The following is a 22,963-nucleotide window of genomic DNA, read 5'->3' as shown; positions in this document are numbered from 1 at the left end:
GGGTAAATGATAAATGTTGAAGGAGATATGTGAAAATTGGAACCCTAATACATTATTGGTGGAATTGTGAACTATTCTGGAGAGGGATTTGGAATGATGTTTAAAGGGCAATTAAACTGTGCATACCTCTTGACCTAGCAATACCATTACTAGATTTCTATCCTGAAGAGATTATAAAAAAGGGAAAAGGACACACATGTACAAAAATAGTTATATCAACTTTTTTTGTGGTGGCAAAGAATTGCAAGTTGAGGAGATGCCCATCAGTTAGGGAATGGCTGAGCGAGCTGTGGTGCATGAATGTAATGAATACTATTGTTTTATAAGAAATGATGAGCAGACAGATTTCAGAAAAGCCTGGAAAGACTTACATGAAGTGATGCTGAATTAGGTGAGCAGGACTAGGAGAACATTATTTGCAGTAACAGTCTGAATGCACATAGAGATTATTTTCCCACTTTTATTGTTTTTTCTTTCTCATGGTTTTCCCCCTTTGTTCTGATTCTTCTTTTGCAATGTGACTACTGTGGAAATACGCTTAACATGATTGTATAAACTATATCAGATTCCTTGCTGTCTTGGGGAGAGAGAGAAGGGAGAAAGGGAAGGGAGGAAAGGAGAAAAATTTGGAACTCAAAACCTAGCAAAAATAGAACGTTGAAATTATCTTTACATGTAATTGGGAAAAAAATATTATTAAATGCAAACCCCTCTCCCAAATAAAATATTCCCAATTGATTAAAGAAATAAAAGAAAAGAAAGCTATACCTCCATGAAAGAAGGAAGGAATGAGTTCCTTTCCTGCCTAGGCTAAGGAGTGGCTGCACATATTCTTGTCTCACTTGAACATGCTACATGGTGCATTATATCTGTAAAATTAGGGGGTTAAACTATATGGCAACTGAGATCTCTATGACAATGATTCTGATTTTTCAGGGAGAGGTCACACTTTTAGCTCTTTTTTCTGGGATGGTCTTTACAACTCAGAGAAAGTCTTGCTGCAAAAGACAGAGGCATCACTGGAAAGGGAAAGAAAGGTCTTAAAAATGCGAGTTCTAGTGCCAACCCTGTTTCAACCCCATTTAAGCTTCTGGTCTGGTGTTGTAAACGTTGACAGGACTGGCTTAAGATATCAATTCATGATAAGAATAGTCAGGCTATTGTTAGTTAGGGGGACAATGTTTCCAAAAGCTCCTTCTGTGACTGTTGCTTTTTGTAGCTTCAAGAATCTCTGGGTAGGGCGGCCAGGTACTCAGCGAGTAAGAGCACCGGCTCCAGTGTCAGGATGACCTGGATCAAATCCGGGCTCAGATACTCAACACCACACCCAGAAATAACTGGCCATGTAACCTTGAGCAAGTTACTTAACCCCAATTGCTTAAAAAAAAAAAAAAGAATCTCTGGGTAGTTCACAGATTCTCTTCATGCTGTGTTTGGTGGAGTTTTGGTGTAACATTCACACAACTTTTTACTAAGATCACTGTCCAAAGCTCTTCTCTGTACTTTGGGAAACTCTGACCTCTCTTATTTTAAGGTCTACAAAGCTTTTTCTTCAAACAACTTTATGAGATAAGGCATAATAACAAATGATATTTCTATAGTGCCTTCAAGTTTGCAAAGTAATTTTTATACATTTTCTCACCTGAGCCCCACAAAGCACCATGATGTTGATATTAAGCCCATTTGAAAGATGAGGAAGGCTGGGCATAGTGGTGTCCTTGTTGTTGAGGAGAGTAAGGTTGGTGGATCGCTTGAGTTTGGGAGTTCTGAGCTGCATCCGTTCAGCACAAAATCTAGGACCAATATGGTAGGCATTGTGAAATGAAACATCATCAGGCTGCCTAAGGAGGCATCAAACAGCTTAAGTTAAAAAGAGTAGATTAAACTTTCATACTGATCAATATTGGGATCGAATCCATGAGTGGACATTATACTTCTTGGCCAGGCTCATATCTATTAAGCCTTGGTATTATCGCCATCATAGAAAGGAAACAGATTGAGAGGTGAGCTGAGGTGCCCATAGGCACCTAGATGGCAAGTATAAGAACTGGGTTCAAATCTAAATTTCCTGATTCTAAGTTCAGGGTTCTCTCTACTATACCCTATTATACTTGGTTCATTCTGTAAAAGCTACTTCAGATGCAAGGATTTCCCACAAATCCTCTCTTTTCTTCTTTTTCTTTTAGAGAAGCAATCAAAGTTAAGTGACTTGCTCAGGGTCTTACAGCTCATAAGTGTCAAGTGTCTGAAGACAGATTTGAATTCTGGTCCTCCTGACTCCAGAGTCAATGCTCTATCCATGGCACTACCTAGTTGTTGCCCTCAAAGAACTTACATTGTAACATTAGAGGCAGGTAGGGAGTACCAATCTAGATTTGGAGTCAGGGAAGAGTTAAAATTCTGCTTCAGACAGTGTGATCTTGGGAAAGTCATTTCACTTGTCCCAGTCTTGGTTTCCTCATCTGTAAAATGAAGATAATTATAGCAACTCTTTTACAGAGTTATTGTGGAGATGAAATCAGATGACACGTGTAAATTACTTTGTAAGCTTTAAAGGAAGAGGGAGTAGAAAAGGTCCTGGGGGAGGAGAAAGGCATCAGGGTGATGATTTGTGCTATGACCAGGTGAGGGCTCCTGAAGCTGTTAGGTTTTCTCTATCTACCAGATCTTCTTCTACCCCTGAATGCTCAGATGTGTTGTGGAGAGTAGACTGGGGGAGAGGAGAGGACAAGGTATGGGGAAATGGGAGGGTTGTGGTGAGTGGTCTTTCTGATTTTTAAAAACCTGCAGAGGACAAGGTTCTCCAGCTGTACTAAGGATCTTGTTTGTGGTGAAATAAAACATAAGTACCAGGAGACACTTGCTGGAAGGCCATTAACTGTTTTTTCTCTTGAAGTTTTCATTGATATTTTTCTGTTGTTTTGATATTTGAATGATGGGTTTTTCTCTTTTCTCCCCCAGCAGTAGAAGTGTGGGTAAGTCATTAACGTAGGAGTGTGGGTAAGCCATTAATGTTCCTTGGACTTCACAAAATATGATCACAGTCTGAAGACCTTGAGAACTTATAATATCATGGTGGGGGTCAGGGAAGAGAAAGGTTGGCTTTATGCAGAGCAGAGTGAGGCTGTGACTTTAGAAATGTGATGGCCAATTCCTTCTGCTCAAGATTGTGGTCATAACATAGTGCCTGAAATTTTACCAGTAGAAGTGAAGAGCTATATAGTGTCACATGAGTTTGAGCTGGAAGGTACCCTAATCTAATCCAACCAATTTATTTTACATCTCAGCCAACGAAGCACAGGGCTTGTAAAGTGCCTCCTCCACAGATAACAACACTGGTAAGTTGCAGAGTTGATCTCTGAGTTTGTTGTTGTTTTTGTTTTTGGGGGGGTCAAAATTAGTTTTTCTTATTCAATCTGGTCTTACAAATATACAAACCCCTTTGGGGTTTAAGATGTTAAAAACTTTCTCAACTTATACTTTAGTCTATGGGGATTAATTGCTATTTAACTGAGAGCAAGATAAGTACCTGTTGGGGATTAGAAAAATATTTCTTTAGAAATTCTGTCCCAATATTAGACCTGAGCTAATAATGACTGTCCTGTTTGTGAAGTAATGAAAGGGAGTGAGAATGAAGCATTGCTTGGAGAGATGGGAACCCAAGAATGGAAAATTTTGGCATGGCAAAGGAATTTAAAATCATCCCTTTCCTTATGGATTCTTTGATTATGGCAATTAAGACCAAATGCCAGTCCTGGGACGAGTTTTGGAAAATGAGAGAAAAAGGACCTTTAAAAATTGTTTCACAAAACTTGGGCTGTCACTTTCACTTTCAATGTCAAATCTTGTTTTTGAATCTCCAAGTATATGCAAATCTCAGTATATTTTCCTCTGGCAGGGATGGTGGTAGTATTGGTGGTGGTAGAGACACGTCTAATAAGCAAATATTTGAACAGAGCCTGTTATTCCTTTTCATTGGTTATATTTCTGACAACTGACATTCACATTTAAAGAAGGAGCAGCATAAATGAGAATCTCAGAAAAAGAAGAAAATTATTTATTAAAACAGTAATGGGGCTGGTAATACTTCCTTCTCTGAGTCTGGTAATAGCTTTGCAAGATATCTGTCTTCTGATATGAAGGTTGATCCCAAGAAATACAACAAAAGATATCAGCTGCCACAAAATGGGCTTTTTCTCACTCTTTTTTTTTCTTTTTTTGCTTTTTGGAGGGCAATTGGGTTTAAGTAACTTGGCCAAGGTAACACGGCTAGGTGTGTGTGTGTGTGTGTGTGTATGTGTGTTAAGTGTCTGAGGCTGGATCCGAACTCAGATCCTCCTGACTCCAGGGCCAGCACTCTACTCATTCTTTAAATGTATTTTGGAGTGAGATATTTTGGTAATGATTGCCCACATTCATGTGTTTACAAAACTTTCTTCTTTGAGGAAAGGTGCTAGTATTTGCTTTTGGGGTTTTTTGTTTGTTTGTTTGTTTTTGGCTTTGTACTCATAGTACCTTGTATATAGTAAGTTTTTGATAAATATTTGCTCATGGGTCACCTAGGTAGTGTGGTGAATAGAGCACAGTCCTGGAGTCAGGAGGACATGGTTTCAAATCCGGCCTCATATACTTAACACACATAAAAAAAAAAAAAAACTAGTTGTGTGACCTTGGGCAAATCACTTAACCCCAATTGCCCTACTGTCTCCCCTCCAAAAAAGCAAAAAAAAACTGCTCACTTGACATGGTTTGGGTTACCCCTATTTTACAGGTGAGGAAACTGAGCTTCTGAGTGGTTGTGATTGGTCTAGGGTGACACAGATACTATTTTGGAATTGGGATTATAATCTAGGCATATGGACTCTATGAATAGGTCTCAGACCTCACAAGCTGTGTGACCTTGGACCAAATCACTTAACTTCTGTTTGCCTCAGTTTCCTCCTCTCAGGAAGGAGAATAATAATAGCACATATCTTACAGGATTGTTGTGAAGACTAAATGAGGTAATATTAATGATTATTAGTGTGATTAGTGTTAGGCTTTAGTCCTTCTTGGTTGTCTTGTATCTGACTGAAACTTTTCTTTCAGATCTTGTGTCTAGAGTCACTTGTCCCAATCTTGTCTTTGTTGGATGCTAAATAAACCTCGAAGTGTTTTAGTCAGGGTAGAATCAACTTGGAAAGACTAGAGTCGGTGTCTATTTTCATAGAATCCATTTTCCCAGTCATGGTTCCATATGCAAGAGCTTCAGGCTTGCAGTAGGCATTTCTTTCCTTGTGTTCCCAATGAATCCTTCTTTGTGCTTTTGGTCCACAAGAACTCTACAGTTGCCTCCCTTACCCTTAGTATCAATGGCTATATTCCCATTAGAGTTCTGTCCTTTTCTCTTGGTTCCTGATTGGTTCCTCATCTGGTCTCTGTAGATTCTTTCCCTGAGCAGCAGGGCTCCTGCCATGATCTTCCAGTCACCTCTTTCTTCAGTGTGCTGGTGATTTCAGTGATTCTGGTGCATGGAAGCTCACTTTAAATGTTAAAACATTCTTTTTCTCCTCACTTATTTACCTAAAGCAAATGACACAATCAATTTCAAAGTTCTTTAAGCATTGAGGAAATGACCCCATTAACATGGCACCAGAATCATGGAAACTTCAGTGGGAAGAGACCTCAGTCATATAGTCCAATGCCTTAAAGTGGCTTCAGAGACCTGGGTCCAAGTTGTCTCTCTGATATATACTGGCTGTATGGCCCTAGGCAAATCACTTAAGTCTACTTGACTTAGGCCAGTCTCTAAGCCTATACATCCCAGAGTAGGTACTGCTTTCAAAAAGGTAGCTTTTCTTTGGTAGGCATTCTCTACTGATGAAATCAGAGGTCTGGTACAAAAGAAAACTATTAGGGAAGAAGTGGTTTCTGGAGAGCAGAGCAGTTAACATTTTTTCATGTTTTATTTATAGTGAAAGAGCAATGGCTTGCATGTGGCTCTACCTGGCCTGCCTCATTGGTCTTTATTATGTCTTTCGCTGGTACCGGGAGAGGCAGGTGGTGAGTAACCTTGGGGACAAATATGTCTTTATCACCGGCTGTGACTCTGGATTTGGGAACCTGCTGGCCAAGCAGCTGGACCTTCGAGGCCTGAGAGTGCTAGCAGCTTGTCTGACAGAGAAAGGGGCTGAGCAACTGAAGCATGAGACTTCAGGCAGGGTAGAGACAGTGATCCTGGATGTGACCAAGACTGAAGACATCACTGCAGCGGCCCAGTGGGTGAAGGAGCGTGTGGGAAATAAAGGTATGAATGAAAGAGAGATATTATTTCATTTTTCTTAAACCCTTAACCTTGAAGAAGGCATATGTGGGGTTTGAAAGCTTCATTTTTTCACTTAGAAAGACAGGTAAGACCTTTTGTATTGTTTTCATTTGTTTAATAGTTTACTTGGAAAATGAACACTGGGGATTTGGGGTGTGTTGTTTCTATCTTGGGATTAAAGGATTGAGAGGCATAATATTTGATTTGATCATGGCTTTCAGGTAGTCCAATAATTTTGAAATGATCTCTCCTAGATCTATTCTCCAAGTCAGTGGTTTTTCCAGTCTCTACCCCTTTCTCTGTCAGACAAGCCGCTAGCACTCTCAGGCCTCGAAGGTCCAACTGCTTGGCCAGCAGGTTGAGGTGCCACAGCCATGCAGCTTCTACCATTTGTTTGAATCTGTTTAATAGTATCTTGATTTCTCATAAACTCACTAGCTTCCATTTGCTCCAATCTAATTCTGAAGGAATGATTCTCTTCAGTGACCTTTTGAGATTCTTTTACCACCTGGCAAATTTGGCTTTTTAAGGCATTCTTCTCCTTATTGGCTTTTCGAGCCTTGTTTGTCATTTGATTTAGTCTATTTTTTAAGGTGGCATATTCTTCATTGAGGTTGTTGGCCCTCATTTCATAATTTTCTGGCATCATTCTCATTTCTCTTCCCAATTTTTCCTCCACTTCTTTTATTTGGTTTTCAAAATCCTTCTTAAGCTCCTCTATGGCCTGTACTCAGCTCATATTTTTCTTGGATAATTTTGGTGCAGGACTGCTGACTTTGCTGTCTTCCTCCTGTTGCATGCTTTGATCCTTTTTGTCCCCAAAATAGGAGGGTAAAGTCGGATTGCTGTGCCTGCTTTGCTTCCTTTGCTTGCTCCTGTTGCCACTCAATTACTTGACTTTTGAACTTTTTTTATTTCCCTTTCTGCAGCCTTTGACACTGTATCAGTCTCCTCTCCTTGATGATCTAGCTTTTCAGGAAGACTACTCTCTCCTAGTTCTCCTTGTATTTATCTGACTACTCTTTCTCTGTTTCCTTTACTGGATCCTCATCCATGTCATATCCTGTGACCATAGCTGTCCCTCAGGACCCTCTTCTCTTCTCCCTCTACGCTACTTCAATTGGTGATCTTCCATGGATTCATTTGTCATCCATGTCTATGCTAATGATTCTCAAATCTACCTATCCTGCCTGAACTTCTGTGCTAACCCCCAATTTTGTATCTCCAACTGCCTTTCAGGCTTCTCAAGCTGGACATCCAGTTGACATCTTAAACTCACTATGGCCAAAACAGATTTCATTCTGTTTCCCCTAAAATCTCTTCCCACCCCCACCTTTCTTACTACTAGGGAAGAGTTGTATTTATTGTGTGTATTATTTTGCTTGTGCTGTTCTCTGCTCTCTGCTGCAGTTCATGTCTTTCCATGCTTCTCTGTACTTTGCAGAGTAGTTTTTTTCTTACACCATAGTAATATCCTATTAAATTCATGTACCACAACATGTTTATCCATTCTCCAACTATTGGACATCTAATTTGTTTCCAGTTATTTGTTATCATAAAGCATGCTGCTGTAGTTTGTTTTTCCTTTTTGCTTTTTGGAAGGGGGGAAGGCAGGGCACTTGGGGTTAAGTGACTTGCCCAAAGACACACGGTTAGTAAGTGTTAACTGTCTGAGGATGAATTTGAACTCAGATCCTCCTGACTCCAGGGCTTGTCCTGTATTCACTGTGCCATCTAGCCACCCCTGGTGCTGTAATTTAGTGCATATGGATCCTTTTTTTTTTTTTTGGTCAGTGACCTCCTTGGCATATAAACATGGCAATGGAATAATTTTATTTATTTGCACAATTCCAAATTGCCTTCCAGAATGTTTGGTTTTCACAGATCCACCAATAATGCATTAATGTGCCTATCTCTTTAAAAATTTTATTTTTCCATTAAAAAAATCTAATTTCAAAAAATGTTTACGTCATCCACATTTCCTTACCTGCCACTTTCCCTACTTGTTTCCAGAGAACCATTCTTTATTAACAAGAATAAAAAAAGGAAAGAAACCAATTTAGCAAATCTAACCAACATATCAAAAGTCTAACATCATATATAGCATTTCATATCCATATCCTCCTAACTCTGCAAAGGAAACAGAGGTGTCTTTTGACATATCTTCTTTGGGGCCAAACTTGGTCATTATAATTTTGTATCATTCAGTTTCCACTATTTTGTTGTTATTCTTTCCATTAATATTGTCGTAGTCATGTATATTGTTTTCCTGGTTTTACTTACTTCATTTTGTATAAGCATTTCCCATGCTTCTCAGTAGTAATCATATGCATTATTTTTTTTATAGAGCAGTAATAAGCCTTTGTGTTTCTAAATATATTCTTAGACTAGGCTCCAAATCTAGAGGGAATTTTTGTACTAGGTGTTGTGCTAGATATCTTATTAAATCAATCGATCGATCCATTAATTAGTCTATGATCTGGGATTTCATCTGTGTCTGGAACTCAATTGTGTAGGAAACTAACAATGGAAAAAGGCAACTCATTTGTAAATTATAGTCTTTTAAAGTTGCCTAGAACTAAGAGGTTGAGAAACATGTTCAGTCAATCAATCAATAAACCTTACAAAGCCCCTACTATGTGCTAGGTACTATGTTAAGTGCTAAGGATACAAAAAGGGGCGAAAGACAGTCCCTGCCCTCAAGAAGCTTTTAATCTAATAATTTTAAGGATAATGTTCATGATCATACAACTAATATATGTATATCAGAGGCAGGGCCCAAACTGAGGCCTTCCTGACTGCAAGGCTCTCTCTACTATACTTTACTGCCTCTCATTAAACTGATTAGGGTTGAAATATATTAGAGTCTATACCTGAGGTTAGTCTAGGTGTTCTTTAACATCCTTTTCCAATGCTACATTTTAATGCACTTGCCATTTTGATTTACATCTTTGTAGGTCTCTGGGGCCTCGTCAATAATGCAGGAGTTATCTTTCATTATGTTTGCACTGAGTTCATGACCAAAGAGATCCTCCTAAACACACTGAATGTAAACCTGATTGGATTAATTGAGGTAACAATGACCATGCTACCAATGGTGAAGCAAGCCAGGGGGAGGATTGTCAATGTCTCTAGCATCTTGGGGAGACTTGCTTTCTTTACAGTGCCCTACTGCTGTTCTAAGTTTGGAGTAGAAGCTTTTTCAGATTGTCTGAGGTAACTATTGTTATATTTTATCCATCCAAATATCCATCCTTCCATCCACCCATCCATCCATTCATCCATCCATCCATCCATCCATCCATCCATCCAGGGGTGATAGAATGTGATCAGGGAGAATATCTCAATCTTCCAAGTAGATGAGACCCTAAACTGTGTGTAATAGTAATGGAATTGGAAGGTCCTCTTAATTGGTACACTAACAGGTACTTTGCAGTTAGTTTTCAATTAAATGTTAAGACCCAGAGTTTGTGAATCCCACAGTAAAATGGACTTGTTTACATGAGGAGAGGGGACTGATCAGGGAGGAGCTGGTGCCGTTTATAGGGAAAAGCCCAAGCTGAGAGAGGCCAGAAGAACTTCTAGGAGCAGCATCATGGAGGCAGAGAGAGAGAAAACTGATGGGAGCCAGAATTGCTGAGAGAGAGAGAACTGCAGGGAGCTGCCAAGGACTTCTGAGGGCCAGCCAGAGTTGCCCAAGACCTTTGAGGGCCAGCCAGAGCTGCTGAGAATGGAGGAGGCATGACTGTGGTGCTGGTACTTTGTCTGTTTTGATGTTGCTTTGTCAGATTCATTTGTTGATAGAGGCCTCAGACCTTGTTGTTGGGTCTAGGTTGATTTCACAGGCAGAAAGTGAATTGATGAGGATGCTGGCAATGCTTTTGGATGTTATTGTGGCTTTGTTAAGCTTTATCCTCCCAGGAACAGAAACTGTGGGAAGGGGAACCATGGAAGCTGAGAATCTGTCTTGAGTCAAGATGAAAAGCCCTCTCCTTGGGTACTGAATGCTAACTGATGATATTGTAACCTAGTTGTGACCTAGGGGTGGATGGACTTTGTGATTTGTGATTGACTAGATGAATGTACTTTGTTTAAGAAGAAAAACTATTTGATCTAAGAGATTAAGACTGTGTGACCTAGGGATGGACTTTGTGATTGACTAAGTGAATGCACCTTGTTTAAAAGAGAATTTTAACCTTTGTACTTTGTGATTGAATTGAGGACTTAGTAAATGATTGAGTTACTAAATGAATGTCCTTTAAAAAAGCTATCTGACCACTTTGGTGGAAACTTTGTACTTTGTGATTGAATTGAGGACTTAATAAATGATTGAGTTACTAAATGAATGTCCTTTAAAAAAGCTATCTGACCACTTTGGTGGAAACTTTGTACTTTGTGATTGAATTGAGGACTTAATAAATGATTGAGTTACTAAATGAATGTCCTTTAAAAAAAATATCTGACCACTTTGGTGAAAACTTTGTACTTTGTGATTGAATTGAGGACTTAGTAAATGATTGAGTTACTAAACAAATGTACTTTAAAAAAAAACTATGTGACCACTTTGGTGAAAACTATGTGGCCATTTCAGTGTTAAGTTGTTGAGTGGTGACATCATGAAAGCTGTATTTTGATTTTCTGTGAATGTTTTTCCTTAACTTGTAACTGAATAAATGGAGAGTTCACTATGCTTGTCATCAGAACCTTGAAAGCTGTTCACAGCAGCAGTCCTCTGGAAAGCTTCTTGTACTTGGTGTTACACTGGGGTAGCTGCCACTGGAGTGAAGTGAAAGGGATAGATTTAAGAGATCTTCTCAAGGTAGAATCGATAAGATGTGGCATCTGATTGGATATGAGGAGAAAGTGAAAGTGAAAAGTTGAGGAAATCTTCAGGATTGGGAAACTGGGAGACTAAAAGGATTGTGGTGCCCTCAACAGAAATAGGGAGATTAGGAAGAGAAGAGGATTTAGGAAGAATGATAATGAATTTTGTTCTGGATGTATTGAGTTTGAGAGACCTATAGGATGTCTCATTCAGATACCTGGAGATGTCCAGTATGTCCAGTTGGTGACATGGGCCTGGAGTTCAGTCCAATCAGCAACCATTTATTCATCCCTTATTATGTGCCAGGAAGAGAAACTAGGAATGGACATATAGGTGTGACTGTCATTTGCAAAGAGATGGTGGTTGAACCCAGTGGGGCTGACAGGTTACCAAGAGAGAGAATAGGGAGAGAAGAGCACCTACAACAGAACCCTGGAGAACATCAATGCAAAGGGGATGAGATGTGTATGGTAATGCAATGAAGGAGACTGAGAAGTGACCAGAATGAGAACCAGAAGAGAGCAATGTCATTAAAACCCAGGGAGGTGGAAGTGTCTAGAAGGAGGTGCTGGAAATAGTACCCAATACTGGAGATATGTCAAGAAGGAGATTGAAAAAAAGGACACTGGATTTGTCAATTCAGAAAGCATGAGTAGTTTTGGAGAGAACAGTTTCAGTTGACTGATGAGGCTGGAAGTCAGATCCCAAGGATTTGGGAAGTGAGCCAGTGATGAGAAAGTGGAGGGGATGAGGGCAGATGCATTTTTCTGTCAATTTTATTTTCAAAGAGAGGAAGGAGATAAGACAATGACTTTAGGGGATAGTAAGAACAAACGAAATTTAAAAGATGCTTACTCCTTGGAAGAAAGGTTACGGAAAATCTGGATGGCACACTAAAAAGAGGAGATATCATTTTGCCAATAAAGGTCCATATAGTCAAAGCTATGGTTTTCCAGTAGTAATGGATGGCTTTCAAAATTGGATTCTAAAGAATGCTGAGCGCCTCAGAATTGACACTTTCAAATTTTGTTCTGGAGAAGATTTTTGAGTGTCCCTTGGACAGCAAAGAGATGGAATCAGTCCATACTTAAAGAAATTAATTCAGGCTATTTACCAGTAGGTCAAATACTGAAGCTGAAGCTTAAATAATTTGGCCACATAATGAGAAGACAGGACTCATTAGAAAAGACCCTGTGTTTGGTAAAGAATGAAGACAAAACGGAAAGGGGATGGCAGAGTGTGATATGGATAGATAGTGTCATAGAAACAAGGAACATGAACTTGGACAGACTTCAAGAGAAAGTGGAAGATAGAAGGGCTTGGCATGCTATGATCCTTGTGGTTCTGAAGAGTTGAACACTAAGGAACAACCCAGCAGTAACAAGATGAAGATCAAATGACATGAGTTTTAAGGATGAGGGCCATAGATTGCATTGCATATTTGTAAGCAAAAGGGAAGGAGACATTGGATAAGGAGAAGTTGAAAGTTAAGGAAAAAGAGGGAATGATCAAAAAGGCACAATCCTAGAGGAAGTGGGATCGAGGACACAAATAGAGGAGTGATCCTTAGCAAGAGGTCTATATTTTCTCCTAAGACTGAGTATTCCAAACATATTTGTATTTGCCCTTAGGGGTTGTGGTCCGATTGAAGCATTGTATACCTTAAGTGAATACATACATTATCATATATCTAGTGTCAGTGTTCCACAAACAGGACGCTCTATTTCTTGGCCCTGGGCTTTTTTCTCTGGCTGTCCCCCATGTTTGGGATGCTATCCCTCCTTATCTCTGTCTCTTGGTTGCACAGGAATAAATCCCCGGAAGAATCCTACCTTCTACAGGATCAGGATGCCTTTCTAGATTCTTCTTAATTTTCTTGCCTACCCTATTGATTGTTTCCTATATACAGCTTGTATGGAGTTGTTTGTATATAGTCTGCCCCTCTAGACTGTGAGTTTCTCTAGCGCAGGGACTCTCTTTTGGCTCTTCTTGTATCCTCAGTGCCAAACACAGAGCCTGGAACACTGTTGTTTCAGTCATTCAGTTGTGTCTAACTCTACTCATGGACAAGTCCAGGGACTTTTCTTGGTAAAGATAGTAGAGCAGTTTGCTATTTCTATATCCAGTGTGTCCCCACTTTACAAATGACGAACTGAGGCCAGTAGGGGTTAAGTGACTTGTCCAGGGTCACACAATTAGCAAGCTTCTGAGGTAGGATTTTAACTCAGATTTTTCTGACTCCAGGCTTGGTGCTTTATTCACTGCACCATTTAGCTTTCCACCTAGAGCATAGTAGGCAGTTAAATTTCCTCAATTAGTACAATGACATTTAAATTTCCCAAAACGTTATTTGAGAGAAGGATTGAGAATCGTTGCAAAAATTGACACATTCCTTTGTTTCCTTAATCTGATATTCTTTTAAGTCAGAGGGATGAAAGTAATAATAGCATATATTGAGTTTTAAAGTTTATAAATCTTTCTTTCTTTTTTTCTTCCTTCCTTCTTTTCTTTCTTTCTTTCTTTTTCTTTCTTCCTTCCTTCTTCCCTTTCTGCCTTCCTGCCTTCCTCCTTATCTTCCTTCTTCCTTTCCTCCTTCCGTCCTTCATTCCTTCCTTCCCCTCTGATTTCATCTGTCTAAGGTACCCCAATGTAGAGCTCTCCCTCCCAATGCAGATTTGCCATTTCTATTCTTACAGAGTTGCCTGAGAGCAATCAGGGCTCAAGTAACTTTCCCATGGGAAACCAAGCTAGTATGTGTGGGAGTCAGAATTTGAACCCAGGTCTTCCTGATTCTAAGGGCAGTTCTCTGTTCACTAGCCCATGTTGCCTTGCATACAGAAGCTACTTAAGTGATGTTTTAAAGTGAATTGATCAATAGTAAGAGACTTGTTGGGGGAGCTTGCTCATAGTTGGGGGCCTGTGGTCTCCCTCACTAGACTGTGAATTTCTTTTTTTTTTTTTTTGGCTGTGCAAGGCCCCCAATCTAACTTTTTCCTCCAGAGCCATATGGGTCCAATGGCCAGATATTCATCAGGACGACTGGATGGTCCTGGATGCAGTGGGAAACCTTCACCCTTTTAAGCTAAGGTCTTTTCAAGTTCTCACTTTGAGTGAGGCAATGCCCATTCAGTGAATAGGCCTCTTTTAAAAGTGAGTAAAAAAGGCACCACCCCTTTAATTTAAAAAAAAAATCAAACTGGGAGGGGAAGACCCTTAGGGTTGGAGGCCAAAAGAGAAAGAGTTACTATTTACTTTCACTCTGAGCCAGGAGGGCCCCAAAAAGAAGCATTAAGGGGTGCTTGGTCATGGACCTGTTGTTGTTTAATACATGAGATCCAGAGTGAATTGAGTTTAAGGCTTGGTCTTTGAGAGAGAAATCTAGCCTGCTATTCCCCAAGGTAAGTAGGTGGCTTTGGACAGAACACTCTCAGGGAAGGGGAGAGGGATAGGGGAAGAGAGGAGAGGACAGGGGAAAGAAAGGGAGGGGAGGGGAGGGGAGGAAAGGGAAGAGGAGGGGAGGAATTGCCCAGATGGAACTGGTTAACTCAGTCCCCATTCATTTAATTAAAGGGGCCATCCATTGACTTATTTCTTAAAGAGGCCTATTCATTGAATGGGCATTGCCTCACTCAGAGTGAGAACCTCAAAAGACCTTAGCTTAAAAGGGTCAAGGTCTCTCACTGCATCCTAGGTTATCTCCAGTTGTCCTGATGGACATCTGGCCACTGGGCCCAGACTGGAGGAGAAAGTGAGGCTGGTGACCTTGCAGAGACCCCCTCATTCAAATCAAAGTCAATTCCAAGTCATGTCATCATCTCCCTGATGCCATGGTCCTCTTCAAGAACAAATGACAAAGCACAGCCTGTGAGGCCATTTAATATATGTTCTGTCAATAGACTGATATTTAAAATTTCAAAACATTGTTCAGAAGAAGTGAATACCCATGGGAGTATTATTAGCCTCATTTTGCAGATGAGGAAGCAGGTTTTCAAAGAAGTTAAAAGACTTAACCAGGCGCCACCTAGCTAGCTGCTAAGTCTCAGAGCAGGGACTTGACCAAAGTTGTCTAAGTTCATCTGCAACCGGCAGGGATCTGTATCTGCTTGAGTTTGACACAGGTGAACTAGATAACCTCAAATGTCCCCTTCAACCCTACAGTACTGATATCATGAGAGATTTCGCAAGTTTTTGACTAATTTGTATTTTCTCTCTATGAACATTAAAATTGAGGGTGTGTTTACACCGCTGTGTTAACTTTGGGTGAATCTATTTCAGGATGTGTATTCAACCTTTTGGGGTGAAAGTCTGCATAATTGAACCCGGCTATTTCAAAACCAACCTTGTAGATGTTCAGAAGTACCAGGAGGCTTTAAAAAGGTCTTGGGATAAAGGCCCAGAGGAAATCAAAGAAAACTATGGACAAGAATTCTTTGAGAAAAGTAAGTTTGTCTCTTTTGATTGAGATGGTGTGTTCTGTGAGGGGGAAAATAAGAGGATAAATTTTGACATTTATAAGAATGTCTTTGAGTAGGACAGCAGGAAATATATGCTTATGTAGCCTTTAGGGTTATATGAATGGTGATATCTTAAATAACCAATCCTCTGAGAACAAATCTTTCAATACTACTCATAACTCACACTTAGTATTTTATTTTGGGTTTTTTGAGTTTCTTAATATTTTATTTCCCAGCATCTCTCTTCTACCCTTATTCCACATTACCCTTTCGTTTTTATCTTTTAGAAAAGAATGTTTTTATTTTTTCACAATTACATGTAATAACAATTTTAATATTCTTTTTTTTTTTACAATTTTTGAGTTCCAAATCCCCTCCCTCACCTTTCCCTTTCTTGAGAAGGCAAGCATGTTCATACAGATTATACATGTGCAGTCATATAAAACACATTTCATTAGTAGCTATCAAGCAAAAGGGAACAAAGATTAAAAAAAACAGAGAAAAATAAAGGAAGTCTTATAAAAAGGTATGCTTTAATCTGCATTCATATTCCATCAGTTCTTTCTCTGGAGATGGATAGCATTTAAAAAAAAATTTTTTTAATTAATGGAATAGAACAGGAATCTCCATAACAGAATAATCAAAAAGATAATTGCCCATGAAATTGCAAATCCATTATATACAACTTGCTATTCCTTCTAACTGTATAATGATGTTATCATGTAAACTGCTTTTCCTTTTTTTTCTTCCCTCCCACTCTGGAGATGGTCACCATTAGATATAAACTGGCATATATATATATATATGTATATATTTAAAATTATTGTATATATACTTTTATTTTCCGTTCATTCTCTGGTTGCATATAGTGTCTCCTTTCATATGTCTTTTATTTTTAGTTTGTGTGTTTATCATAGTCAAAATGACTTAGTTGCTCAGAGCTGTTCTTCAAACAATATTGCTATTACTATATACAATGTTCTCTTAGTTCTGCTCACTTTGCTCTTCACCATTTCATTCAACGCTTTCCATGCCTAAGATCACTGACCTGATCAATTCTTTTAGTATATTCATCATAAGTCCTTCATAATTGTCTTATGTCATTGTATTGCTAAGAATAGCTAAGTCATTCACAGTTGGTCTTTGTATAATATTACTGTTACTGTGTTTAATCATCTCTTGGTTCTTTCACTTCACTTTGCATCAGTTCATATATTTCTTCTCAGGCTTTTCTGAAACCATCTAACAGAACTTTACAGGTCATAGGATGATGGTTTTAGAGTCCACCTAGTCTGACTCCCTCATTTCATAGGTGAGAAACCTGAGGCCCAAAGAATATGTTTCCAAGGTCTCACAGGTAGTTGAGAAACAAATGAGGGATGCAGATCCAGCTCCACAGAACAGAATCCCAACATACTTTCCCTTGACCTATTTCTATCCTTTGTACACATCATGGTTTGCAAAGACTACACACATTATCTCATTTGATCCTCTCAATAATGTCAGTACTAGGGTATTATTATTATCCCTCTTTTATACACGAGGGCATGGAGACTAAGAAAGGTTAAATGATTCACCTGAGGTCACACAGTTCAGAAGTATCAGAGGCAGAATTTGAATCTGCGTCTTCTGGGTATGCTAAGCACTTCCAACTATACCACAGGGTACAGTGGTCTCCCACCTACACCACACATTGCCTGCCTGCCAAGTTGACTTGAGAATGGAGGAGATTGGAAGAAATTCTATTCCCTTTGGTGCTGGGTCTGCATGTAGTGTTGTCTGAGGAAGAGGAGGAGGCAATGGGGCCTCTTTGGGATCTACTAAGGGAAAGCCACATTTCTAAGGCTCACCCAGATGAAGAACCTGAGGCCTGGGAATGTTCAGTTTAAGTTTCTTAGCATGAAAGTAGAAAAGTGAATATTTGAATCCATTTCTCCAAAGGTTTTGTGCCTCACTTGACATAAGTAATCAGAGCATCATCATCATGGTCTCTGTTGCAGTACCTATGAAAGAATGATTTATTGTCTTAACACTTTCATGGTAGAGAGTCTGTCTTAAAAGACAACCTTATGTTTTGTGAATCAAATGCTTTGTTTCATTCAACAAACTGTAAAACACAGAGGAATCTTTAAACACATACTCTTCATTCATAGCACTGTTTGAAAATGTTATGAGAATTACCACTTGTATTGAGGGGGAAGGTGGGAGAAAGAAGAGTTTCTAAGTAATGATTTGTACATATAGTTCATTTTGAACAAACTTGGACACATGAATATTTTTAATATACAAAATTAACCAAGTAGGCAGGAATTTTTATGCTATCTGAGGCCTAATAAGCAGGAGATTAGCCTTGACTAATAAAATGTGATATTGTAGTCCAGATTAAAGAAGGAGAAGAATAAAGTTCTGGGAGCTAGAACTGTGGAAGCTAGTGATATTAAATTCAAATACAAAGGTCACTGACTCTACGTAAAGATGTTTGTGGTCCCTCTATTGATTTAATTTTTACATATAACATTATCCATGTTTTATTATATTTATTTTATTAAATATTTCCTAATAACATTTTAATCTGTTTTGGTGACGCTTGGGAATTGTGGGCCCTATGCTGGGCCAGGAGCCTTTGTTGGACACCTCTGCTCTAGGTATAAGAAAAAACCCTGACATCTGATGAGGGTAGAGTTGGTAATCAGTTATGGAAAGGATATCTCAGAGTCAGGAATATACCTCAAAGGAAATATGAACTACTAATTTGGAACTCAAAATCCCAGTATAGACTCATAACTTTTAAAGTTGGATGGGGCCCATAGAGAACAACTCTTCCATTTTACAGATGAGGCAATTGAGACCCCCAAGAAGTTAAGTGACTTGTCCAGGGCCACATAGGCAGCAGTGATGGGATTTGAACCCAGGTTCCATACAACCTCTCCTAACTTTCTTTTGTCCCAATCTCCAGCATACCAGGGGTTAGCTACGTTTCCTCACTACAAGTTTTCAATTTACTTCATTAGGGTTTTTATTTTTTTATTTTTTCCCTCTGGGAATCTATCTTTGATTTGAAAGTCAATAAGAAAAAAGTTAATTGGGGGAGGGGGGTGCGCGTAACTTAGGGTATTGTTATTTATAATTGTCAGCTAGGTTACACAGTAAAAAGTATTCTGGATTTAGAGTTTGGAAGACTTCAGACTCTTACTAGCTGTATGGCTATAGGCTCATCACTTTGCTTATAATCTCATTTTCTTCATCTATAAAATGGAATAATACCACCTACCTTACAGGGTTGTTGTGAGAATTAAACAAGATATGTCCAAAATACATAACCAGCATTAAAATACATTCTATTAATGCTGGATATTATTGCTGTACATGGATGAATTAGAAATAATATCTCTAAGGAATAGTGAGTTCACTCAGTCCCTAAGTTGCCTGAACTCCCCATGAACCCCAATATATATTGAAAGCATGTTTATTCCCTCAAACTTGCTTGCTTGCGTACCTGCATGTGTTTTGGCTGTATTTTAGTTCCTGGAACTAGCCATTTCTGGGACATAAACAAGGCTGTGATGAGAACTGGCTATTCTCTCAGCCTTGAAACTTGATTAAAAACAACCCTATGGCCCACGTGGAGTCTACACAAGGAAGTTAAGACACCAGTAGATTGGAAATCGTCTCAATAAAGTTTGGCACAGAAACTTTGAGCTTGGCAGCCTGCCTTCTGTGCTGGCTGTTTGCCTTCTTTGTTCTCACCCCATAAAAAATCCTTACTTCCAACTGCCTCTTTGGGATCTCACCCATGGAGAGGACGCTCTGTCTGGGACTCTCCCGATCCGGACTCTGAGGCTGCAAGCTCCGGGATCCCCCAGACGCTGTTGGAAGAGTTGGTGCTCCTCTGGATCAGTAATGTTTTCTTTATCTTGGCTTTTCTTTATTAGGGATAATATTTCTGTGTGTATGTTATATTGCATAATTGGTTGATATTTCTGCTACCACTGCAACATCCCCTGCTTTTGCCCCTAAATAAATTACTTTTACTCTTAATGATTTGAGACAGTGTCATTTGTAGGTACGAATCCGAACCCCATTAATAAAATCTCAAAACAATGGAAGAAATCTTATTGATTTTTTTTTACTTATAAAAGGAAGTAACCATGTTTCAAGGTTTAAGTTTTCAGTTATTTTGAAGAAATTGAATCAATTTCCTTCAAATGCCAAATGGATGGTGTAATTGTCCATAGATTTGTCTAAAGACACAAATCGCAAGTAAGAGCACCGGCACCAGTGTCAGGATGACCTGGGGATCAAATCCGGGCTCCGACACTTAGCACCACACCCAGAAATAACTGGCCATGTAACCTTGAACAAGTTACTTAACCCCTATTGCTCACAAAAAAAAAAAAAAAGACATCATCTGGTTTTGTAGGGGACTTACGTTGGTTATAATTGGATTTCTATAAACTTGTGCCATTGGATTTTAGACTGAAATAGTGAGGAACAAAACAACTAACCACTTTTTCCTTTTTGCTTACAGCTCTTACCTCTGGCAAACATCCATTGCAAAAGCTTAACCCGAATTTACACCTGGTAACGGACTGTATGGAACATGCTCTGACATCCTCTTACCCACGATATCGCTACTCAGCTGGCTGGGATGCCCAATTCTTCTTTATTCCTATGTCCTATTTGCCCACAGTACTGTTGGATTATATTTTCTCTCCTAAACATAAACCTGCACATGCTGTCTAAAGATATATTGGAAAACCATTTTGTGAAGAAGCAACTAAACACTATGAGATCTGATCATTTCTGTAGCTTTTTACTCTCTGTAAGGTTTGGTTACCATCCTCATCCTTTGTGAAGGAGTCAGTAAATGCCTCATTTATCTGGAATCACTAGGTAACGAAGCATTCTACATTAGTCAATTTTCCAGAAAATGGAAATTTTCTCTTTTATGGACAAAAAAGACAAAATGATTTAAAAATAAAATCTTCCCAAAATGTAGGGCACATTCATCTGCTTTAGTAAACACAGTATGTTAGGTCAGACAGATTCAAGTCCAAATCCAATGTCATACACTTAATAGCTGTGTGAACCCAGGCAAGTTGCCACATCTGTCTGCCTTAGTTTTCTTATCCCTAAAAGGTGAATAATAACAACACCCACTTCCAAGGACTTTTGTAAGATCAGATATTTCTAAAGTACTTTGCAAACCTTAAAGTGTTTTATAAATGCTATTGTGAAAATAATCATTATTATAATCTTTTGTTGAACATGATCCTTTTTTCTTAATGACTCTGATTGCAATCCAAGACAAATGGAAAATTTTAGTTCCCAGTTAACAAAAGTTGTTAAATCAGCAAGCCTGATTTTACAGATAATTTTTAAGCAATTCTTAGCCAGGATTAGGGCTAAAGTCTATATTTTGCCTCTTCTGTAGAACAAAGTGCATCGTCTTCTGAGAGGCCCTTTTTGTTTACTTATAGTTAAGAATCTATGTTCTGTTGGTTGAAGTTTCTAGAAATCTTACTAAATAGATTAATGGGGTGTTTGGTTAGAAAACCTACTTAATACTAAAATGTTAATTTGTTGTTGAATAGAATGACCAATCCTGTGAAATATTGACAGCAAATAAACTTTCTTGTTGATTTTAGGTATCGTGGGTTGATTCACTATCATACTTAAGACCATGGATTGTGATGAGTTCATTGGTTGGGTTGATGAGTTGGGCTTAGTAAGACCATGGCAAAACTACATATCTTAAAGAGGCCCAACCTAGGAACAAACCTAGAAGATGATAAACAGCCCATGGTCAGAGAATTGTTAGAAGTTGAGATAAGCTGCTGGTTGTTAGCAACCAGACCGATGGTCAGAAGTCAAATACGATACAGAATACAAGGATCTGAGCAAGGCTGTAGGTTAGAAATCTCACTGCCTGCCTGAGGAGAAAAACTTGGTTCCACCTGCTGCCCATCTCCTAGCCTGGTCTGGCTTGCTTCTGGAAAGGAGAAAAAGACAGTTTCATTTCACTGTGGTCCTAATTGAGTTCTCCCATTCCCTGAGAGCACTCCACTCTGAGACTGAACCCTTAGGGATGTTGATAACCTCCCAGAACTCATCAACAAACTCCCACCAGATCAAGGCTTCTCCATTTCAGTTCTTTTGAACCTCCAGATATTATTCTTCAAACTCTATTCTCTATCCCTCACACCCTTATTCCTACACTCTTCAATTGAGCCCTTTTAATGTCCCCCTCTAAAGCGACCAGTTCCTTCCATTTGCTCTTTGGAATGTCTCCTCTACAAGTAACAAACTTGTTTTCACCTCAGAGCTTTCCTTTGCCAGTTCTTTCATTTTGGGCTCTCACTGAAACTTGGCTCCCTACTGATGACACAGCCTCCATGACCATCTTTCCCGGCACTGGTTGCCCTTTCTCTCTTTCCCCCCAACTTACATGTCAAGGTGGGGGAATTGGATGACTCCTTGTTCTCTATCACCTTTTCTAAGCTTTCCCTCTACCACCAGTGCTAAGTAAACTCTTAGAGATTCACCCAGTTGATATTCATTACCCAATCAAAATTCTGTTGTCTACCACCCTCTAAGATATGCCCCTTCTTTTCTCAATGAGTTCAGTGCCTGACTTATAATCTTTCTCTCCTCCTCAACTCTTGCCCTTGTACAAGGGAACTTCAACACACACATTATTACTTCAAATTACTGCAAATCTCCCAACTTCACAGTTTCTCCATTTACTCTTTCCCCATGGCCTATTCCCCCACCTCACCTCAACAACACTCGGGATGGTCATGTCTTTGATGGCACCATCACCCACAAATATTCTCCTTCTATGTTCATGAACTCTGAAATCCCCTTCTCTGATCACAATATATTGTCAGTCTTCCTCTGTCTTGCATCTTCAGATTGTTCCTCATCCCCACTGTGACCTCTAATCTTTTGATGCCTCAGTGATTTCTTCGTCTATCATCTTGCCCTGGCGATATGACTTTTCCTCATCTTGACCCCTTGTGGACCAGTTTATTATACGCTGCTCTCTTCTCACAAGTTCCTTGGCTTCTTGTTCTATTGGCTTGCCACAGTGAAGACTTACACTATTTGCATCATTCACTGCCTTTTTTCCTACACACATATAACTGAACAAAGTGTAGAGAATCATGACATCATGTTGACCGAGTCCACTACAAATTTATGTAACAATTTCAAATGGACCTTTGCTATGGCGAAACAATCCTTTTACACTTCTCTAAATGGCTCCCGCTCCCACTCACTTCAGGGGCTTTTCCAAACCTTTTATCCTTCTTTGATCCTCCTATGGCACCCCTTGCCACACTTTCCCTCTAGAATGTGACACTCAGAGATCCTTCATCT

The 22,963-nt window shown here is 39.3% G+C and overlaps 1 protein-coding gene across 3 annotated transcripts; it reads left to right on the top strand.

Moving 5' to 3' along the window:
• Positions 1-2,657: 2,657 nt before the first annotated feature.
• LOC138154830 (17-beta-hydroxysteroid dehydrogenase type 6-like) lies at positions 2,658-21,230 on the top strand. 3 transcript variants are annotated; one of them, XM_069079827.1, is made up of 6 exons: positions 2,658-2,732; positions 3,288-3,338; positions 5,955-6,286; positions 9,262-9,520; positions 15,405-15,568; positions 20,112-21,230. In XM_069079827.1, the coding sequence occupies exons 3-6, from the start codon at positions 5,965-5,967 to the stop codon at positions 20,324-20,326; spliced, it is 960 nt and encodes a 319-aa protein (XP_068935928.1). In that variant the 5' UTR covers positions 2,658-2,732; positions 3,288-3,338; positions 5,955-5,964; the 3' UTR covers positions 20,327-21,230. The 3 variants fall into 3 exon arrangements, with proteins under 3 accessions (XP_068935928.1, XP_068935938.1, XP_068935921.1); XM_069079837.1 differs by lacking the exon at positions 2,658-2,732 and adding an exon at positions 2,764-2,975; XM_069079820.1 differs by lacking the exons at positions 2,658-2,732; positions 3,288-3,338 and having other exon boundaries at positions 3,971-6,286.
• Positions 21,231-22,963: the final 1,733 nt, after the last annotated feature.

This window comes from Petaurus breviceps, unplaced genomic scaffold (assembly GCF_028583685.1).
Source record: "Petaurus breviceps papuanus isolate PSGF00001 unplaced genomic scaffold, PetGlider_PUasm1.0 154, whole genome shotgun sequence".
Taxonomy (NCBI): domain Eukaryota; kingdom Metazoa; phylum Chordata; class Mammalia; order Diprotodontia; family Petauridae; genus Petaurus; species Petaurus breviceps.
This window is presented reverse-complemented; position numbering and strand designations above follow the sequence as displayed.

Bases quoted from the DNA above. Each gene is read 5' to 3' on its own strand.
- LOC138154830 (XM_069079820.1), top strand. From the start codon at position 5,860: ATGAAATCAGAGGTCTGGTACAAAAGAAAACTATTAGGGAAGAAGTGG. The intron at 6,287-9,261 runs GTATGAATGAAA...ACATCTTTGTAG, and splicing joins GGAGCGTGTGGGAAATAAAG to GTCTCTGGGGCCTCGTCAAT. The intron at 15,569-20,111 runs GTAAGTTTGTCT...TTTTGCTTACAG, and splicing joins ACAAGAATTCTTTGAGAAAA to CTCTTACCTCTGGCAAACAT.